Below are 21,656 nucleotides of genomic sequence, written 5' to 3'. Positions count from 1 at the left end.
ACTCATCAAAAGTTGGCCACTAACTCTGAGTTTAAAAAAAAAAAAAAAGTGCTGTTCTCTCCCTGGAAGATTGGGTAGCCTGGGGTCTGGAACATCTTTTGACATGCTGAGAGCTATATCATGTCATGCTGATCTGGCAGGCTGCTAATCTGGCACCTAGTGGGAAAGGTAGGATACTCTTGGGGGAAAAGTAGATGAGAATTCGTGAGTCCATCATCTAGAGGAGAAGTCACCTTCCGTCAGGCATTGCCCCACAAGTAACACTTCAGTATAGAGAAGGGCACACACAGCCAACTGCACTGCACTCATATTTCCACAAATGTCAAATGTGGCACCCAAGTCTTTAAGGTCCCTCATTTGGAAGAGACCAAAGGCTTTCTGTGGAAACCAAAGGGTAAAAAGAGCCTCCTGTAGAAAAAATGAGAATCATACAATTGGGAGGCAGCTCAGAGATCAGTTAGTCCAGTTTCTTTATAAATCATAAATCCCTTATACTCCTAAAAAGTCATCTTCCAACCTTTTTTTGGGGGGGGGGCAATTGGGGTTAAGTGACTTGCCCAGAGTCACACAGCTAAAGTAAGTGTCAGGTGTTTGGTCTGAGGCTGCGTTTGAACTCAGGTCCTCCTGACTTCAGAGCCGGTGCTCATCCACTGCGCCACCTAGCTGTGCCCCCAACTTCTTAATAAACCTGTCCTACCAGACATTTGAGGGGGGGGCATGAAATAATACATCATGGATCCCAAATAGGCCTCTCACAATCTACCATATGATCTTAGAGCTGGCAGCTGCCGTCATGTCTCTCTTTCCTTGGTCCGTTGGTGGAAAGAGCAAAATGCATCAAAAAAAACCTTTTCAAAAGAAAGAAAAACACGCAATACTTATTTTACAAATGTCCCTTACAAATTCAAAGACATCTTCTTTGTTCAAGAATATACAAATATATCTAAACTTGGTTTAGAAATGTGGAGTTTTGGCCAAAAAACCCCGATACCTACACAAATTGGGGAATCTTTCTCCCCTCCATTTTTTCCCCTCCAAAATGTTTAGGGAAGGAAAAAAGTCCTTGGGGGTGGTGGTGGGGAGGGATTCCCTGCTGTGATGTTCCATTCTCTAACAAATTTTCACATTTCTATTCCTCATTCAAAGCAGCTCAAGGATTGTACTTACCAACCTATAGGGGCTATGAATATTGGAGGTTTGGTGAGGAGAGGGATGTGAATGTGGAGGGGAAAATCAGGACTAATATAAATGTCTGAATCGGCTGAACAGCATAGTGAACCCACAGAATTGGCAGTCCCAAGAGAGCTGCCCTGAGGAAGGTTCAAGAAGGGGCTTGAAATTGCTGGTCCTCACTATGAACATCATTCTTTGTCCTACATTTGGCTCCACTGAAAGTCAGTTAGTCAATAAACCTTTATTAAATGCCAGGCACTAGGCTAAGTGCTGGTGATAAAAGGGAAGGTAAAATAGAGTTCCTGCTCTCAGAGAGCTCAGTCTAATGGGAGAGATAAGATGCAAATATAATCAGAAGCAATCAACCTAAGGAAGGAGCTAGAGTTAAGGGGATTGGGAAAAGGTTCCTGTAAAAGGTGGGATTTTAGCTTGGGACATGGGGAAAGAGGAACTGAATTCTGAAGGCACAAAGATAATTAACAGGCACAACGTGTTCAAAGCATGCCAAAGCTATACCATGTCAGAATCCCAGCTCTTCTTAGCATGAATAATTATAATAACTGGGCAGCTAGATGGCTCAGTGGATAGAGTGCCAGGCCTGGAGTCAGAAGACCAGAATTCAAATTTGGCCTTAGACATTTACTAGCTGTGTGACCCTGAGTGAGTCACTTAACCCTGTTAACCTCAGTTTCCTCATCTGTAAAAATGAGCTGGAGAAGGAAATGGCAAACCAATTCCATATCTCTGCCAAGAAAATCCCAAATGGGGTCACGGAGGGTCACACATGACTAAATAACAACAAAAATTATAATAACCTAAAGTTTTCAAAGCACTTTCCATACACTATGCCACCTGAGCCTCACAACAATCCTGGGAGGGAGGTAATAAAGGCATTATTACTGCCATGTTACAAATGAGGATCCTGAATCTCAGAAAAGTTAAGCGTCTGGCCTGTGGTCACACAGCTAGTATCAAAGGCAAGATTTGAACCAAGGTCTTTCTGATTATAATTGCAACTTTGTACTCTGGCAGGGATGCTGTAAATCCCACTTTCTACAGGAAACCTTTCCCAATCCCCCTTAATGCTAGTGTCATCCCTCTGAGATCTTCTTCAATTTATCCTGTCTATAGTTTATACATAGTTGTTAGGCTGTTGTCTCCCCCGTCAGACTATGAGCTGCTGTTTTTTTGCCTTTCTCTGTGTCGCCAGCACTTAGCACAAATCCTGGCAACAGGAGGCACTTAATAAATGCGTGTTGACTTGATTGATTTTGGGAGATCTTACAGGTAACAAGCTTACTTCTGATTCAACTTAAGGCATTAAGTTTAACTTACAAACACTAAATTGTTTAGTCTTCAACTACCTAAGCAATATGTAACTCTAATGACAGCTGAGAATGGTAGGTAAAGGGGGAAGGAGAATGAAAGGAAGGGAGGAAGGAAGAAAAGAAAAAAGAGAAGAAAAAGAAGAAAGAAAGCAAAGAAGGAAGGAAGTTTTTGTTTTTTTTTTAAAGCTGCCTTTTCTGAGATCCATTAATGGAAAAGGGTACCCATTTTTGTTCAGATACTAGGGACTGACAGCCGTTAGACTGTAAGACAAACTCATTTCAAGGTTCTTCTTAAGATTTGGGCCAAAGACTAAATTCCTAGTTCTCTCTCTCTTGAATAAAATGAAGAGGATGATTTCATATTTTCTGCATTTTAATTGCTGGGATGTAGTCATACACAAGAGTCATTGAAAAAATCCAACTACTATCTACCATAGTAAGTGCTATTCTGGGCCTTATATTTCTTAAAAAAGGAATGGAGGAGGGGGAGGAGTTAGGCAGGAAGGAAGAAGGGCCTTCAATGAAGTCCTTAAAACACCCAGAAGGGGATTTAGAGGGAAACACAAACAAGCAAGACAACTTTTGGAACTGTGATGAACTTTTTTGTTGTCCAGTTGTTTTCAGTCATGTCTGACTCTATGACCCCAATTGGGGTCTTCGTGGTAAAGATACAGGCGTGGTTTACCATTTCTTCTCTAGCTCATTTTACAGTTGAGGAAACTGAGGCAAACAGGGTTAAGTGACTTGCCCAGATTCACATAGCTAGTGTCTGAGGCCAAATTCGAATCCAGGAAGAGTCTTCCTGACTCCAGGCCTGGCACTCAATTTACCACACCACCTACATGGCCATGATGAACTTAGTTTTTAATTACTATTTTCAAAAACATAACTCCAAACCAAGCTATATGCAATTTACTTTGTGTTGTCATACACTATTTTCCCCCTGTGTGAAAACGTCCAAGTTTATTGGTATTTGTCAAGTTCAAAAAATAGCATTTTGTTTTAAGCAACTAATTTCCAAGCCAAAAGACTCGAAATAATTCATTGACTATATTGTGTCAGTTCACTGATTTATATTATGGCCTTTTCACATAACTAATTTGTATAATGGGTTTAGTTCTCCAAAAGAAAATTTTAGAAGGAACATTAATGAGAGAGAAAAGCATTAATTTTTAATAAATTATCCCTTTTCTCCAGTGGTAAAGCAGTTGTTTTTCACTTTTATTAGTTTAGTACTGACTAAGCCTAAATAACTGGGTACTATACATTCACAAAAGATGTAACAAAATTTGCTTAAATTACATTTGTATCCAGGAAGTCCTACCTTTCTTTGCACCCATTAAATACCAAAAGCTTATCCATAACCAGAATTTATATTCTGCCTAGACAGACCTATCCTGGCGTACAGTGAACAGTGGGCAACCTCCCCCAAATCTGAGCTTTTAGTGGCCCCATGTTAGAATGAATCAAGAATTTTATATATATATCTAAATTTATATATATTTGATATATTCATATATATTTATAAATATTTTTATATATTTGTCTATATATTTTATATATATATATTTAAATTTATATATATTCATATATATTTAAATTAATATTTAAATTTGTATGTTTTATTTATATATTTATTTATTTTTATAAGTTTTTGTATTTATATATTTGTTTATTTTTATATATTTAAATTTATATATATTCATATATTAAAAGAAATTTACATATTTATGTATTTAAATATAGTTATATATATTAAATTTATATATATTTTTATATATTTTTTAATATATATTTAAAAGAAAAAAAAACTTGGGTCTTACATACACAGGCAGCCTAAGATTCCAACACAAACATACTGTCTAACCTGCAATCACAGCAAGGCAGATTGGAAGATGGCTTTCTGGAATCAATCCTCGACCCCCAGAACCAACCTCCTGTGATTTCTTTTCACCTTCAAGGTTTCCCTTGAGGTCCATTTTAACTATATTCCACTTGCATAAAAAAATGTGAAGAATAGAAAAAGATGGGAACAGAGCTGGAACATGGCATTTGTACACACCCTAGGCAAGGCCAAAAAACTGTCTTCCATGTGAAAATGGTGTCCTCTCCCCATGTTATTGCCCTCTTTTCTCCTCCACAGTGTAACACCCTGCTCCTGGCAGGCTAGGTGGTTCTTTGAAGGACATCTCTGTGTGCAGGTAGGAAGATGCACATCATATCCCCATAGTACAAATATTCTAGTCTAATATTTCTCTTGGAGATAGGAGAGCGGAAGAGGGAACATTCAGGAATCCTGTCCCACCCAAAAGGTAGAACTCAAAGTCTTTCTCCAAGATGTGGAATGGGGCATTCCAAATCCCAGATCAAGTATCTGTCTAAATACAATCCCTGAAACATGGCTGCCCTGGTCCCTGTATCCTGGATTTAAACACTTTACAAGTGAAACAAATGTGACTTGAATTAGTGGAAGGAACACTTGACAATATGAGTTTGAGAGCCAGGTCTACCATTTAGAAGCTGTGTGACCCTGAGCAAGCCACCTCACTCCTCTGAGTCTCTGATGACCTCATCTGTCAAAATACAGGTTGGATAAGATGATAATAAAAGCAACTCACATTTATAGAATCTTTAAGGCCTACAAAGCATTGTCTTCACAACAGTCCTGTGAGATAATTAATGCAAATAGGATGATAAGTGAAGGAACTGAGGCTTTGAAAAGTTGAATGATTTGCTTGATGTCATATGGCAAGTATCTGAGGCATGACGTGAGCCTTGATCTGATTCCAAGTTCTAATTCTATCAATTATACTGTCCTGTCAGCTCTAATTCTACAATTCTAAAATATTTATATGCCATGAGGAATGTCATTTTCTAGCATTAAAATATACATTCACACTAAATATATTAAAAAGTGTCCCTTGTTGAATGTTAGGTGGTCACCTTCACACTTTCCCTTAGTCCAAGCTCTGGGGGGGGGGGCTAATGTATTTGGAGTTATGAGTCGAGCTAGTACTAACCCCCTCCTGAAACGGTCTATGCACAAGTACGGTATTTTATCCCGACCCTAGCCTTCATCCTCTAATGTTCCTCTCCATGGAAGTCAGAGTTGGACTCAGAGCTTCACCAGGGTTTTACATGGCAAGTTCACAGCAGCCTGTCCTTTCCATGTCTTTAGAAATGGAGGGAAAGAACCCTGCATGACAGCTTAGCCTCAAGGGAATTTGCCTGTCCTGATTTTTGGAAGCAGTTTTGACTTTGAAGCTAAGCTAAAAGTCTTAAGAATTGGAAACAAATTTTATTACCCAATACAATTCCTTCTCACAAGGACCTAAGCTGTTGGCAAGTCAGAAAATGTGTTCTCCCCTTCACATTTTTCTAACCCTGCTGACTTATGATCCATTAAAGGAAGAGCCAGTCAGAAACTCTAGGTTGAAAGGATCTCCTACAAGGGAGCCAAAAGCAATCCTATTTTGAAAAACACTGTATGTGTTTTTAAAAAAGGTTCTGATCCTTCTAAGTAGGGGGACTGCAGCTGGTGTTTTGACAATGATCAGACCGTAGGTGTGGAAGTGACTTTTTAAATTTATTTGCAAATTCCCCTTAATGTATTTATAGGATCTTACAACAATGCTAATGTATTCTTTTAAATAGAACTTCTAGATTTTTTTTTTCCCAAAGCACATGTTTGGAGCTACTGACATTATCAATTAAGATGTAGTCTTTAAATAGTAGCCGCAGACTCAGAGGCCGCCCGAACAAATAGCATTTGTTTATTAAATGATATTACTGTATTTGAAGGGGGAAAATGTAATTTAGGCCCTTTCTTGTGAGCAATTTAGAGGCAGGGTGTGGTAAACCAGAAAGAGGATCAAATTTGGATTCAGAAGACTTGAGTCAGAGCCTTAAGCCTGACTGTCTTACTTATTTACCAGGGTGACCTATAAGTCACTGACTCTTTTTGCACCTTGGGTTCTTCCTCTGTAAAATGAGAAGCTTGCAATAGTTGCTCTCTAAGTCCTTCCTGTGGGCAACTAAGTAGTGTAGTGGACAGAGCACTAGGCCTGGAGTCAAGAAGAATCATCTTTCTGAATTCAAATCTCACCTCAGATCCTTACTAGCTGTGTGCCTTGGGCAAATCACTTAACCCTGTTTGCCCCAGTTTCCTCATTTGTAAAATGAGCTGGAGAAGGAAATGGCAAACCACCCCAAATGGAGTTATAAAGAGTCAGACACAACTGAACAACAACAAAAAGGTCCTTTCCAGCAGTAACACCATATGATTTATAAGTGCTTAAGAGGGATAAAAACCAAAAAAAATTGAAGGGTGGATAAATGATATTTCTGTTGAAGCTTTTCAGTCAGGGAAGCTCCATGATTATTATAACTATTATTCTTGAAAAATGTTGTTTGCTACAACCTTTCAAAGAAAAATACCTTGAAAGACTCAAGAACCATGATCAATGCAATGACTGATCATGATTCCACAGGACAAGGGTAGTGTGATAAAGCATGTTACTTATCTCCTATCAGAGAGGTGACATATTCAAAGAGATGAATAAGAAATATACATTTCTAGACATGGCCAATGCTGGAATTTTGGTTTTATTATGCATCTTTGTTACAAGGTGATTTTTTTTTTTGCAATGGGGAGGGGGAGAGTAGGAGAAAGACAAATGTTTGCTAACCGAAAATAAAATTTAAAACATCGTATAATTTTATGGAATTTTAATCTGTAGAAGCAGGAAGTACATTCTAAAAACATTTTGATGATTTGGGTAGCTGAGAGATAACATTCTTCTCATAGTCAGAATTGATAAGTGATAGGAGGTCCAAGGAGCATACACAGAAGCTGATGAGGAAGATGTATGGTATATAGAGACTTTGATAACATATGCTTTAACAGCATGGTCCAGTTTAGCCTAAGTTAGCCCAAGCCAATTTTACTGAGGTTCAAGAGACAGCCCACAGCAAAGAAATTCTAGAGATGAGTGATCTAGCTTTCATGAACATGGCTAGCTAGGTGATGGGGATGCTGGATAAAGGACCCTATAATATGAACTTAATAACTCTTACAAAAATCAGAGTAGGCTTTCCATTGTAATGCTTCCATGAAATTCAATTATATAAACATTAAAAAAAAACCCCAAACAAACAAACAAACAAAAAAAACCCTAGATCACCGGATCTGAAGTTGAAGGGACCTTAGAAGAGAAGTCAAATGAGAGAGGCCTGCAAAACTCCCGAGTGAGTCAAAACCAGATTAAAATGTAATTGGCAAATGCTTAACAAAATAAATAAAAATGCAGTATAACATAGAAAATATTATTTTGTGGTTTTCTAAGTCAATATATGGGTCCTCCGGGATCAGTTTCTATTTGAGTGTGGCACCACTGACCTTGGAGATAACCCCATCTTACACCATCATTTCAAAGATGAAGAAACTAATCCTAGAGAAAAAGAGTGACCTATCCAGCATCTACTATCATGCTATCCCTTTGAAGAGAGGCCTAACATCAAGAAGACCATTTCTATTCAAAGTCCATCAAAAAGAAGAGAGTAGCACAATGATAATAAGGTAGCACCTTAATGTTTGCCAAACACTTTACATACGCATCTCATTTGTATGAATGAAAACTTCACAAAACCCTGTGAAGTGGGTTCCATGGGAAGTATCACTCCCATTTTAAAGATGAGGGTACTGAAGCCCAAAGAGATTGAATGACTTCACTAAGCTAAAAAATGTCAGAGGTTGGATTCAAACCTAGATCTTTCTGGCTCCAATCTGGAGATCTACCTGTCTACTCCTCCACATGGCCTACTGTGTGCAAGTCCGTGGGAGCACAAAAACAAAAGATGAAAACCTCTTGACTTTAAGGAACTCACATTCTATCAGATGATGACCCTGTCCTTTTAGCACTTCCCTCCTTTTAAATGCCAGGCTGTTACTGTAGCCTGAATCTCCCAGTTCTTATAGCTAAAAGAAAGAGGCTTCTGTCCACAGCTGGCTATTCAGACATACTGGCATGATACATCCTTCCCTCTTCATCTATTTTGGAGAAAGACGTTTCTTTTCTTTTGATTTCTTTTAATTTGATAGTACTTTATTTTTTTCTAATTACATATAAAGATAGTTTTCAACATTCATTTTTGTAAAATTTTGAGTTCCAAATTTTTCTTCCTCCCTGCTTCCCTCCCCTCCCCAAGATAGCAAGCAATCTGATAAAGGCCATATATGTACAATCATGTCAAACCATTTCCATATTGTGATTTTGTCCTTCGTTCTTGAAGAGGACCATGAATGTGAACGTTTGTTTAAGGAAAACAAAGAGATGTAAGTGGTGGCCTCTTCTCTATGATGGTGGCATATAAGTCTCCATCAGCAGCTCTATTACCATTATGACAAGAGAGTATCACAACTCACATTTGTATAGCATTTTAAAATTTGTAGAGGGCTTCCCTCATAACCAACAGATGAGTTGGTAGTGCAAATATCATTTTACAAATAAAAAAACTGAGGGCTAGAAAGGCTAAGTGATTTCCCAAAGGTTATATATTTAGTTAAGTAGGGAAGGCAGGACTAGAATCCAGGACTTCTAATACCAAATTCTCAGGTACCACTCATGCTATCTCTTCTCTTAAATGAATAACCAGAGAGCAAGGATCTACTTTTCCCCAAATATCCTCTGTCTAAAAAAAATATAGAACTCCAGAAGTAGGGTACTGCTAGCTTTAGCAGAGTTCCAGCACATCCACCTACCTGACAGCCAAAATTATCCTAAGAAAATCACAGGTACTCTTTGATTCCAAGAAATCTCCTGGTTAAATATTAAGACAGCATGAGCCATAGGCACAGGAAACAGGAACTAGGGTGATTTTTCTCAGGCAGCTGTTCTCTTTCACTATGTCCTTGCTTAGACATGCACAAACAAGTTTGGCTATTTATAGGTTAGTGGAGAAGATTTCCCAAAGAGTGAAGTCAAAAGATAATGGGACAATCCCCAGTCAATTTGCAACCAAATTTCCCCTTCCTAGGCCAGATCTGCAAAACTATCAGAAAATATGCTGGGCCCACCAGAACCAGGCCTATAACCTTGTTGGAAATTCCAACGTCTAATTTGGGTCCTGAGCCAGCAGGTTAAGTCCAGGGATGGTGAGATTTGCTTACCTTGCAATTCATATTCACTCAGCATAAAATTATTGGGTTGAATTCTCCAGCTACCTGGCAAGTTTAAAGGGGGAGGTAGAGAGAGGGAATGTTCTAATTCTGGTAGGTGCCCATGAATGTACCAATAAATGTTTAACAGCCACCTGAAAAATCCTACATGCTTTTAAGTCTAATTTGCCTTATTAACATTTCCTCCATCACTTTAAGTCTAGACAATCAATAAAACAATAAATCAAGCCCTGATTTGTAGCATTTGCCAATTTCCCAGGTATAAATGATCCCACAGAAAATTTAACAATTGGCTCATGAGAGCTCCAGCACTGTGCCCCTTTTGAAAAAGTCCATCAGGTGCCAACTTGAAAGACAAATCTGCCTGGGCATACATCTATGTACATATCCTAAAGTCCCATTTTCTGATTCTGGCTGTCAGCTGCACTTACAGGATCACAGAGTTAGAGGTGGAAGGGAATTAGGAGATTATCTAGTCCAATCCCCCTTTTTTTACAGATGAGAAACTGAGGCCCAGAGACAGTTAAGCCACTTACCCAAAGTTACATGGGCAATAAGTAGGCATGATACTGCAATTCAAACTTGACTTTAAATCCAATAATTTTTCTACTCAATGATACTGTTTGAGTAAGTTTGTCAGGGGATGTGGATCATTCTTAACATGGATTTTTTATATCATGATTCATCCTATCTCTAGGCGAGGAATTAAAAAAAAAAGTAGACAAGACTTCACCAGAAACTGCATACTCAATGAAGATAGATTCCACCTTTTTCCTTAAGCTAACTTACAGACTAAAAGAAACCAAACGAGACCAGTGTACAACATGAAATTTCAGAGACTGGGAAGTGAGCTCTCGAAAGCTTAAAAAAAGGGAGGGACAGTGAGCCTTCTCACTTCTATTCCTTAACTCCATTTTAAAAATTCTCCCCATAAAGGACTGTCTTTTTTCTTTCTGATGTTGGAAAAGTAAGGGACAGCTGAATATTAAAAATGGAGAATATCTCAGCTGGAGAAGACTTTTGAGACTGCCTGTTCCAACTGCAAAGTTTTATGGGTGGAAAAACTGAGGTCCCTAAAGGGATGAAGGATTTGATTTGCTCAAGGTCTTAGGGCAGTAAATAGTACTTGAACCTATATCTTTTGACTCCGAGTTCAGTGTAGTTTCAGTACACTCAAATTCAGAGTGTTCTTGAGGGCCTCAGAGAACATTAAGGTTAGCCAAAGTTGGGTATTTACCTGATCATTTATGGAATATACATGGGAACCTGTTCTCCCTTGAGGTCTATTTACTTTGCAATTTACAATGGGTAAAGAAGCCCTTTCTGGATATTGTGCTTTGGTGGCAGTATTATAGTTACACCACTGAGTTCTCATTACCTTGAAGATTATCTTTTGCATATTTATATACCAAATGGCTTAGAGAATCTGATATCTTTCCACATCTAGAGAAAGAAAATTAACTTCTTTGCAGGTAAGTTAGTCTCAAGAGATACATCCTCACTTCTCCAATAACTCAGTTGACATTAGTATATTAACATTTCTATAATCTTTGCCTTAAGCTAAAAGCATCACAAGAAAATCAGACATTTATTTCTCTGTGTGGTTCTTTCAAAACACATTGCAATGCAGAGCATTCACCACATAGAGAAACAAGTGAAAATATTTATAACATGAGGGGTGTCCTCCAGTCAAAACCCCAATATTAAGATTTTTATCCAGCCCTTGATCTCTTGGGCAAAAGCGGTTTAAGCAATTTATACACTAAACATAAGAAAACCATTCCATTGTTCTAAAAAAGCCATCTCTGAAGGACTCAAGCTTTCACAATAGAATTAGTGACTTATTCAGTCCATTGCTTCCTAATTAATGTATTGGGACATTATGGCACTGAAATGTTGTCTACTTTTTTTTGTTAGTATTTTTTTTTTTTAACAAAGAAGACAGAAAGGCAAAGGTGAAGATGGCAGTAACTTTGTTAAAAGTAGAGAGGATTCCTGGTAGTTGTATGTGCATGACACTGTCCCTTCACAAGATTCAGTTCCCAGATTCAGTCTTCAACAGATTCAATTCCCACTCAACAGACATGAATCTATGGTGTGTATACATGACAGCCAGGGCTTTTCTTCACATGGTGTCATGATCCAAACCACGAAGCATATGTTTTCTCCAAGGTCTGGGTCACAACCAAGAACTTTCTTTTCAGTTCTAAAATTTTAATTCTTTATAAAACAGTTAACAAGGAATATCAACCAAAACTAAACTTGGATAACACTTGGATAAGTTCTGGAACTCAAATAACATAAAAAGATTCAGTGGAAGGCCTAGAGTATGGTAGTGGACTCTTTATGGAGGATTTAAGGGAAAACATGGACTAAGAGTCACTACAGATGAAAAGGGGTGGATAGGTTGCAATCTTCATGACTGCAGGGAGTACCTGCCTCAGGAAAATTAAGGACCCACTGAACCAATGAAGTAAGTTAAGTTATTGAATGAGAAGGAATGAATGAATGAATGAATGAATGGAGGTAAGCCTGGAAAGGTAAACTTGAATCAAATCAGGGAAGATAACAATAAAGATACAAAACAAAATGTTCCCCCACACATGAAAACCAGGCATTCTTTAAACTATTTCCAGTAAGTGCAAGCAGCCAGCAATTTGAAAGGCCAGAATAACCTAGTAACACTCAAGAAAAACTAGAGGAAGTATCATTTTTCGCTAAATAAAACATGCTATAAAAGGTAGTACTTAGCTGAAGCTTCTAGCTTTCCCTAATTGTTCCTCAGCCCTATTCATTTCTGCCAATTACAGGCAGGCAACTTTCCAAGGGTCATTTATAGGAGCTGGGTGAGACTTTCTGGGACCTAACCTGTCAAGGTCACTTAGAAATGCCAATAAGAAAGTTGAGCTCCACAAAGTTCTCAATCTCACTCATCAGTTCCCCAGCTGTTGGGGGTGGGAAGGGAGGCGGAGGGAGTATATACATTTTAGAAAACATCCATCCTAACTGCTGTACCATTTCTGTTCATGCTGATTTTTTGCGCAGACTTTAAAAATATCATTCTTCATGAAACATGGTTCTAATATACAACTGGGTATAGGGGAGGCTTTAAAAAAAAAAAAAACCTCAATTCTGCCATGAATAAAAAGTGTGAAAACTTAAGTTGTAGGAAAACTTACAAGAGGAGAAAATAAACAGGTAACAGATAAACAAAGGAATTCAGAGTTTTCAGAGTGTTCAGAAAGCAAATCAATAGTTTGGAAAATTAGGTCACATTAGGTGTTGGGAGATTAGGTGTTAAGTATTGCTGCTTGAACAATCTATCAGAGGTGGAGAACCTGCAGCCTTAAGGCCACAAGTGGCCCTCTGGATCTTCAAGTGCTGCCCTTTGACTGAATCCAAACTTCACCACTCCTGTTTTCTAAATGATGAAATTAAATTGGTCTATACACTCTTTGTTCAGTATGTCTAGTCAAAGTTGGCAGGTTTCACTACTTTCACCACTCATCAAGGGCTAGGTGACCTCCTCTTCTACATATCTTATAAACTAGCTGGATTTACGAAAAATTCTTTTTTTTCCAAATTATTTTGCTTTGCCAAGCATTCAAAAGATACCATCTTTGACCTACTTACTTATATAGAAAGTCTTCCTGCCAAAGAACCGAATAGTGTTTGTATTATGAATGACTCAGTTGTTTTTATTAACTCAGTTTTCTGTCAAATTCTCAAATTGTTGAAAAACTAAATACTCAAATAGATGGGTTTGTGATCTCATCATCTTGAAAGTTCTCTCTAAGTATGGAGACCACAACCCATTTATTGACTCACTAACTCTTGTCCACATCCTCACCTAATGAGCTAGAGGTCTTCCTTAATTTCTGCTAACATCAAAACGGTAGCTGTGGTGCAAGCTAGCTCTTTACCCGCCATCCCTTAACCTTGACAGAAAGGTATCTGCCATATATGTTAGGCCAGTTTTTTCTTTAAAAGGCAGGGAAGGTTTCCTTGATACTTGAATGATCCAGGAAGCTATGGCTTGAACTACTGAAGTGGTTTGTTGGTTACCTAGAACATAAAAGGACATAAAAGGCTAGCCCATAAGGAGTCAGTGCCCTTCAGACATGGCAGATATCTCACATCCATGCTAGTCATCCTACCTGATACATCCTGCTGACCAGATACACTTCTGTAAGGAGACAAGGGAGTGGCCCTCTATCTGAATCAATGGTGTATCATTGCTGAGTTATCTTTTCCATATTATGGCTAATTAAGCCTCTTGACTTCTTTGCCATTCCTTGAACAAGACTCTTCATATTTGACTCCATGCACTCTGATATGCACTTTATGCCTGGAACTCTCTTCCTCCTCATCTCCACCTCTTCGGCTTCCTTCAACTGTCAGCTAAAGTCAGAAATTTGGAACCTAAACTCTCATACAAGGTCAGGGGAGTATGTATACCCATGTTCATCCACTCATCCATATGTTCAAAGTTTACTTAAAAACACTTTTAATACCAACAAACTATCCAGTGTTCTAGAATTTTGTGTATATTTGGATGGCCTTCAACTATTTTTCCTGACCAAACTTTTTACTTGGGAGCATCAAAAATACTAAAATGTTGTGACAATGATGTTGATTTATTTGGATGGGTTTGCAAAGTTTTACATGCTGTTTTTCCACTTAAAGGAAGGGAATGTCTGTTCTGCTTTGTGTTAACTTGAACATATCATAACTTGACAAGAAAGTAAGTTGAAGAGGGAAATATGGACAACTGACTACTTAGAAATTCTATGTACATGTATACACATAGAGGATCTTAAGATTATAAATTTAAAGCTGGGAGGGACCCTAGTGAAATCTATCTAGACCAGGGGCTGGCAAACTAAGGCCTGAGGGTCCAATTAGCCCAAGGCCTGCTTTTGTATAGCCAGTGAGCTATATAGTGGATTTTTTTTTGCATTTTTAAATACATTTTATTTTTTAAAAAATTTTTAAATTTAAAAATTTTATTTTAAATAAATTTAAATTTAACTTTTTAAATATATCAAAAATATGAAAATTTTAAACGTATTTTTAAAAGTATTTAAAACAGAGAATTTTAAAATGTATTTTAAAAGTATTTAAAAGGTAAAAAATGTATTTAGAAATGTAAAAGCCATTCTTAGTTCTCAGAGGTGGGCTGGATTTGGCCCTCCAGCTATAGGACCCTCCAAGCCCTGATCTAGACCAACCCTCTCATTTTACAGATGTGCAAACTGAGACCTAAACAAGGTCATAGAGGCAATAAGTAGCAGAACTGGAATTGGGACTCAATCCCTCTGCCTCTAAATCCTGAGTTCTTTCCACTATTCCATATTGCCTCCTTCCTTCTCTATTGCATGCATATATATATATATATATATATATATATATATATGTATATACCTCATGTATAGTTACCCCAACTAAGATAATTTTGCCTCAAAATATTTCAATACATACCTAATCTTTAACATAAACTGACAAAATCCTACTGGAACCATTTAAATTGTCTTTTTATGACATTCTTCCTGTGGAATGAACTGCTACTTATAGCACCATACTGATCAGCCAGTGATTGACATTGTGTCTGTATGTCATCTGAGGACTGGCCCAGATAAAGCTGCAGAGGTTCATTGCCAGAAGTAGGGTCACTAGGTCATTCCTACAACAATTTGTGAACATCATCTACTGAGGAGTAGAGGGGCTGTGATTTGTATTAGTAGAAGCAATGCCCGCTCTAACGAAATAAGTATCCCTGAATGAAAACAGGCAGCTCTCTCTAACTATAAGCAGAAGACAATCTGAGTCTTTCATTGGGAGTTCCTAACACCAATAAAGTCATGTGTGGGTCTAGAAAAAACAAAAAACTCAACTCACTCGGATACACCCAGAGACACTGGAGCTGGTGTTAAGAGCTCTGAAGAAGTGGGCAGAATCTAACCTTTGACACATACTGGTGGTAAAACCCTGGGGGCCAACTACTTAATCTTTCAGCATACCAGACAACTCTCTAAGACAGTAAGGTGTAAAAGAGTGGCAGCTTTTCATTGGTAGAAGGAATTTCTTCATATGCAGTTCCCAACACCAGTGATATCTTAAGTGGAAAGGGGATGGGGGTGGGGAAAGGCGACAGAGGGAGGGAGAGAGAAAGGGAGAGAGAAAATATATTCCCTTCCTCACCTCCCTTGACCCTGCCAAATCCCTCTGAGGCCCTGTGACAGAGAGAGATGGTTCACTCTAAGCTCTGCACTAGTAAGGATGATAACCAATCTGCCAGACACACATCGAGAGAAATAGTCTGAATACCTGGTATGTGTCACAGGCACCACTGGTCTTTCTGGTCTTCTCGGGGGCAACGCACCAGGTCTGCTGAGAGAATTTGTCTTGGGTGGGCGAGGTTTCTTTGGAGGGATGGCAGGAACAGAAGGCTTCTGTAAATCCAGTTTTTGCTCTCTCTCTGGTCTTTCTTTAAATCATTTTTAAAAATTCACAAAGAAAACATCTCTATTAGGAAGTATACTTCTTAAGCACTTAACAGTATTTTTTTTCTCCTTAGATGAGAACCAGGCAAACAAATGACTGCTCACATTCAAGGAGCTAAGATAAGGAATTGGATAAACATCATTTACTTGTTATCATCTTCCCCAAGCCTAACCTTTACAGGAGAGCAGGGGTTCTTGACCTTTTCTGTGTCATGGATCCCTCTGGTCAATCTGGTAAAGCTTATGGATCCCTTCTCAGAATATTCTCAAAATCACAAAATAAAATACATAAGATTACAAAAGAAATCAATTATATTGAGATAATTATCAAAAATATCTATTTTTTTTTTATAGTTCATGGACTGCAGGTTAAAAACCCCTGTACCAGATGGAAATTTTCTCTATTATTAATCTCATGATAACAAATTTCATAGAGTGGTCAATGGGTAAAAGCATATATTTCATAATAATATCATTCTATAATCACATTACATGATTATACAATATATGAGGATGTTTCATTTATGGGGAGGTGAGTGTGTGTGTTTATACACACACACACAAAATCTGTCAGGTGATTTGTACATTTTATCATCCGTTTTGTTTAAGCTATCAAGTTCTTTCCTTAATAATGGTTGACAAACTAGCCTAGAACAGAGGAGGCACTTATTGTGCAGAATTATTTGTTGAACAGAATTCACCGTAACAAGAGAGCAAAGTTATTGTTCCCTAGGTCAGCTACCTGGGGTAGATAGCTTGTTACTTTTCCAAGGTAGAGCACTCAGAACAGTGACCTACAAAGAGTAGGTACTGAATAAATATTTACTAATTTGTTGCTGTTGATTTTTTAGCACAGTTTTAACCTATGCCATTTTTTTCAAATTATCTCTAGTGGGATGAAACATGTACAATTTTATGAGATTTTATCCTTTCTGTAAAACCTTTGGCAGGTAGAAAATATTTAATATTAAAGTAGTATTTAATTTATAAAGTCAATTAATGAACATTTACTTATTTAATTTAGATAACATTTAAAACTAACATGAGGCATTAAAACTAACATCAATCACAAGAGTGATTGATAATTCTGGCTCTCTCAGATACTGTCTTGTAATACATTACGTATATTGTTGTAATATACGATATTATAATAAAGCATTATATGGTATATATGATATATAGTATTTATAATTCTATACTGTAGCTTTAGTATAGAATTATTATACAATTATAAATAGTATAACAGTATAATAATATAATATATACATATGTAACATATATGTATATATGTCCACCTTTGAAAATGAAATATCCTTGAATTCACCTCTTGGAGCCTCAGCCCCCTTAGTGCAAAACAGTGACAACAGCACCAGTCCTACCTTCTCATGTTTTGTGAGGTACAAATAAGGCAATATACATGTGGAAGCCCCTTTGAAAAGCAAAGCTATTATTTGTTACAAGGGTTATGTTTTTCTTTTCTTTTTCCACTGGAAGAAGGTGATAAGAGAGAAAATAAAATAAATTGAAACTGAAAAATAAAATTTAGTTAAGAAAAGTAATGCTGTACTAATTTGTCCTTGAGTAGAAATGGCATAAATGAGACCTGAACATGTGACTTTTGTCTCAATAGCATTAATGTCTAATCAGCGGAATTTTTGAAATCCATTCAAATGATCACCCATTCAACATTTACTGAACACATTTTATAGGAAAGCAACAGAGCTAAGTAGTGTGGGGAGACATAAAGAAGTGTAAGACAGGGTTCCCTACCCTTAAGAAGCTTATAATCTAGAAATAACTAAAGCTCCACCAGGGAGCTCTTTGGTCCTAAGAAGATCACACTTAAAGATCAATTACATAATCTTCTTCTATTAACCAAGACATGGTTCCTAAAAATGTTAATCTGTCAGTCATAAACATCTATTAAGAAACTATGTGCTAGTACTAGGGATATATATTATATATATCCTTGCTCTCATGGAGCTCACAGTCTAATTAGGGGCATTACCTCATCACCAAGGAAAAGCAAATTAACCAAATATCTCTGAACAGATCAGTGACCAATTTTTCCCTTCCTTTACCACTCTAAGAAAGGCCAATAGAGAATTAATTCCATACCTTTTTCTTCTGTTCTGTTTGGAAGAGTTTCTGGTCTTTCAGGAGGTATCTTTTTAATTTCATGCTTTCGTTCTGTTGTACCTATTGAAAAAAATATATATTAGTACCAACACCATGATCTATTTATTAGACATCCGAGTATTTTAAGCCATTAGTAGTTAATTATGGCCTAGTCTGTATAGTCCAACATGAAGTGTAATGTTTTCAATTTCCTAGAGAATCTGAGATGTATAAAAATTACTTTGGGGTCAGTTTCCATCTAAAGAATTGAGTGTGCCCTTAATTTATAGAACTAATAGAACTACAAAAACTTTCTGATATTTAACCCTGACAGATCTTTTCCTTTTAATCTGTATATATTTTAAATTCAGAACCAAATGATAGATCACAATGATGCTGTAACACTGAAGTATACAGATGATGGAGTAGTTTGATACCATGCTGCATTGCTAAACGGAAAATTCATATGGACTTAAATTCCATTTTTAAGTCAGAAAATATACAGAGATTATTTAGGAATTCTCCCTCAAGTCATCCTGCCTTGAAAGACCAGTTCTCAAATATTAAGTTTTCAAAATATAGCAATTAGTGCATTCAACCCTGAACTAAGTAGATTGTGACTGTTCCCTACAACTTAAAGGGACATCAGTGATTGCACCCTTTCTTTTAGTGAAAATTGCTGACTTACTTACGTGTCTCTACCTCTGGTAAGCCAATTATCCAAAGGGGAGTAAAACATTAGAGGGTTTACTGACTCCAGCAGGTTTTGGGGGGGGGGGATGGGGAAAGGTCATGGAATTTAGAGCTAACAGAAACATTAGGGGGAATATAGTCCAACCACCTCATTTTATAGATCAAGAAAGAAAAGTCAAGGGAGGGAAAGGGACTTGCCCAGAGTCACATAGGTTGTTAGTAGCAGAGTACAGCTTTTAATTTTGATACTGTGGCTCTAAACCCGTACTCTTACCTTTACATCAAATTGCAAATTAAAAAAAATTTTTTTTCATTTAGCTCACATGAATTCATCTAAATGCTTCTGGAGAAGTGGCAAGAATACTAGACTTGGGGTCTGAAGATCTGGATTCAAGTCCCAGTTCCGCCATTTATTAGTCATGTGAACTTAATAGGCAAGTCATTTCACCCACTTGAGACTCAGTTTCCTCATCTGTAACATGTGGATAATGATGCTTACGAATAATAAATAACACCTCCCAGGGTTATTCACGAGCGGTAAAAATCTATATATTTCTAAAGAAGACAATCAGGACAGTAGGGTAACAAATGTCCCTCTCTACTACCCAAACCCTAAAAATCTGGCTGATACCATAGAATTTAGCTTTCCCAATAACTCTAGTCATGAATAAAAATAAATAGCTCAGGAAAGACACTGAGGGAATCAGATACTAGGGGACAATCACAAAGGGAATCTAAACCTAAACTCAAAATTTACGAATATCCTAGACCAGATCAGCTGCACAGATCATTGTCTCCCCTGTATATTCATTATCTCCCCTCTGTCTTCCTTCTTTCCTCCACATTTCTTTCTTTTCTTGCTCTCTCTTCTCCTCTCTGTCTCCCCCAATCCCTGCCATGTCCTGTGACTCCGTTTAGAAAAAAAGGAAACGGACCTGCGTGATTTTAGCCCAGTAAACTATTTACAATACAACAGCCACTAGGTGGCAAAGTTAAACTGTTCCATGCCAACAATGATGGCGACAAAATAGATCTAATTAGCACATTTCAGGATTTAATCTTTTTAATTATCAGCTGTGACCAAGGGAATGGGAAAGGGGTTTGGATTAAGTCAGAAAGTCTTCCAGTATCATGCTTTATTGTAGCACTTGGCCTCTAAAGAATGGCTTTAAATTGCCTCTTAATGCATGACAAACAGAATAATCAGTGAGTGAATGAACACTTCAAACTGAAAATTCTGGGGAAAACAAACTCAGGGTTCCTTTTTTCTCCCTTGCAAATATCAGTCTCTAGCTTTATTTGTGGCAAGCAGAATTCAACGATTTATTCAAAAATAGTATTCCTTATGGGTTTTTTAAAAATAAAAATAAATTCTATCGGGTCAAATATACAGCATCATTTCTATGCACGAGATTTACTGTGTATCAAAATGACAGCATCTTCAGCCAATCACACTGAGAAGACATCCAAGCTCCTAGCACTGGTTTTGCCAAGACTCCTCCCCAACCCTAATCTACAGGGACTAAACAACACTGACATATTTGGGTCTAGTCTAAGCAACACACAAACTGGAATCTATTCAAGATGAATAGGCACTAAGCCTTTACTGCCAGAAAATTTTTTTGGAGAAAAAGAAACAAAAGAAGAACACAAAGGAACCTCTGAACTAAGTAGAGAGAGATTTTAAATTCATTCATTTTTTAGTGGGGAGGCAGTATGGTATAGTGTCTGAAGTCAAGAAAATGGGCTTGGGGAAAAAAAAGATGGGTTAAAAAACCAGATGATTTGAGTACAGCTTCTGATACGTATTACGGAAAATCCCTTAATCTCTCAGTGCTCCAGGTAATAATTCAAGACTATAATTTATAGAAGAGATGATCTGCATTCAGAAAGGGTACTTTCTCAATGGAAGATGCCTCCACCAATGAAATCACAGGTTTGAACAAAACCGAAAATTTTTTTTACCCCAGACACACAATGAGCCTCTCTATGACACACGGGCAGAATTATTAACATAACTAACTCAGAATTGTGTGAAATCCCTTTTACTAAACAGAAGATGAGGGAACATGGAATATCAGAGCCAAAAAGGACCCTGGAGATCACGTAGCCCAAGTCTCTCATTTTACAGATAGTGAAGTAAAAGTGATTTGTCCCATGTCACATACTTTTCCTGGCAGTGTGGTATTACGGAAAGAATGTTTGGACTTTTTCGCCCAGAGACCTGGGCTCAAACTCCACCTCTCACACTTCACTGGGCAGCCATGAGCAAATCATTCAGTCTCTCTGGGCCTGTTTCTTTTTCTGATAATAACTATAATACTTTACAAAGGTTGTGGTGTAAATGTAAACAAATCACTTTGCAAACATTAAAAAGCAATGTAAATTTCACTTACTGTTGTTATTACTAGAATGGTAACCATAACTAGTATGGTATTGCCTCTCATAGGGCAGTTTTGATGGACATTTTTCTCCAGAAGTTAAATATATGCCTACCAGAAATAACTGTTAATTTCTTTTTACTGTTACTTGAACCTGTATCTTTGCTCAAATCATAATTTCTCATATTGTCAAATCCAGTTCAAATAGTGACTGCTTCCAAGGCTATTGGGAAGGCAAGACAACTGGAGGCATAGTGAATAGAGTATTGGGTTTGGAGTCAAT

The 21,656-nt window shown here is 37.4% G+C and overlaps 1 protein-coding gene across 5 annotated transcripts in view; it reads right to left on the bottom strand.

Moving 5' to 3' along the window:
* SH3KBP1 (SH3 domain containing kinase binding protein 1) overlaps nucleotides 1-21,656 on the bottom strand; it is a 434,394-nt gene that overhangs the window by 35,764 nt on the left and 376,974 nt on the right. For all 5 annotated transcript variants that reach the window (XM_027866157.1, XM_027866165.1, XM_027866172.1 and 2 more), the window contains 2 exons: nucleotides 18,300-18,380; nucleotides 16,006-16,165 (listed from right to left, as the gene is read on the bottom strand). In XM_027866157.1, the coding sequence (XP_027721958.1) occupies nucleotides 16,006-16,165; nucleotides 18,300-18,380 (241 nt within the window). The remainder of the gene's footprint in view (nucleotides 1-16,005; nucleotides 16,166-18,299; nucleotides 18,381-21,656) is intronic.

Source organism: Vombatus ursinus, unplaced genomic scaffold, assembly GCF_900497805.2.
Source record: "Vombatus ursinus unplaced genomic scaffold, bare-nosed wombat genome assembly UNPS02001419.1, whole genome shotgun sequence".
In the NCBI taxonomy this organism is placed as follows: Eukaryota; Metazoa; Chordata; class Mammalia; order Diprotodontia; family Vombatidae; genus Vombatus; species Vombatus ursinus.
This window is presented reverse-complemented; position numbering and strand designations above follow the sequence as displayed.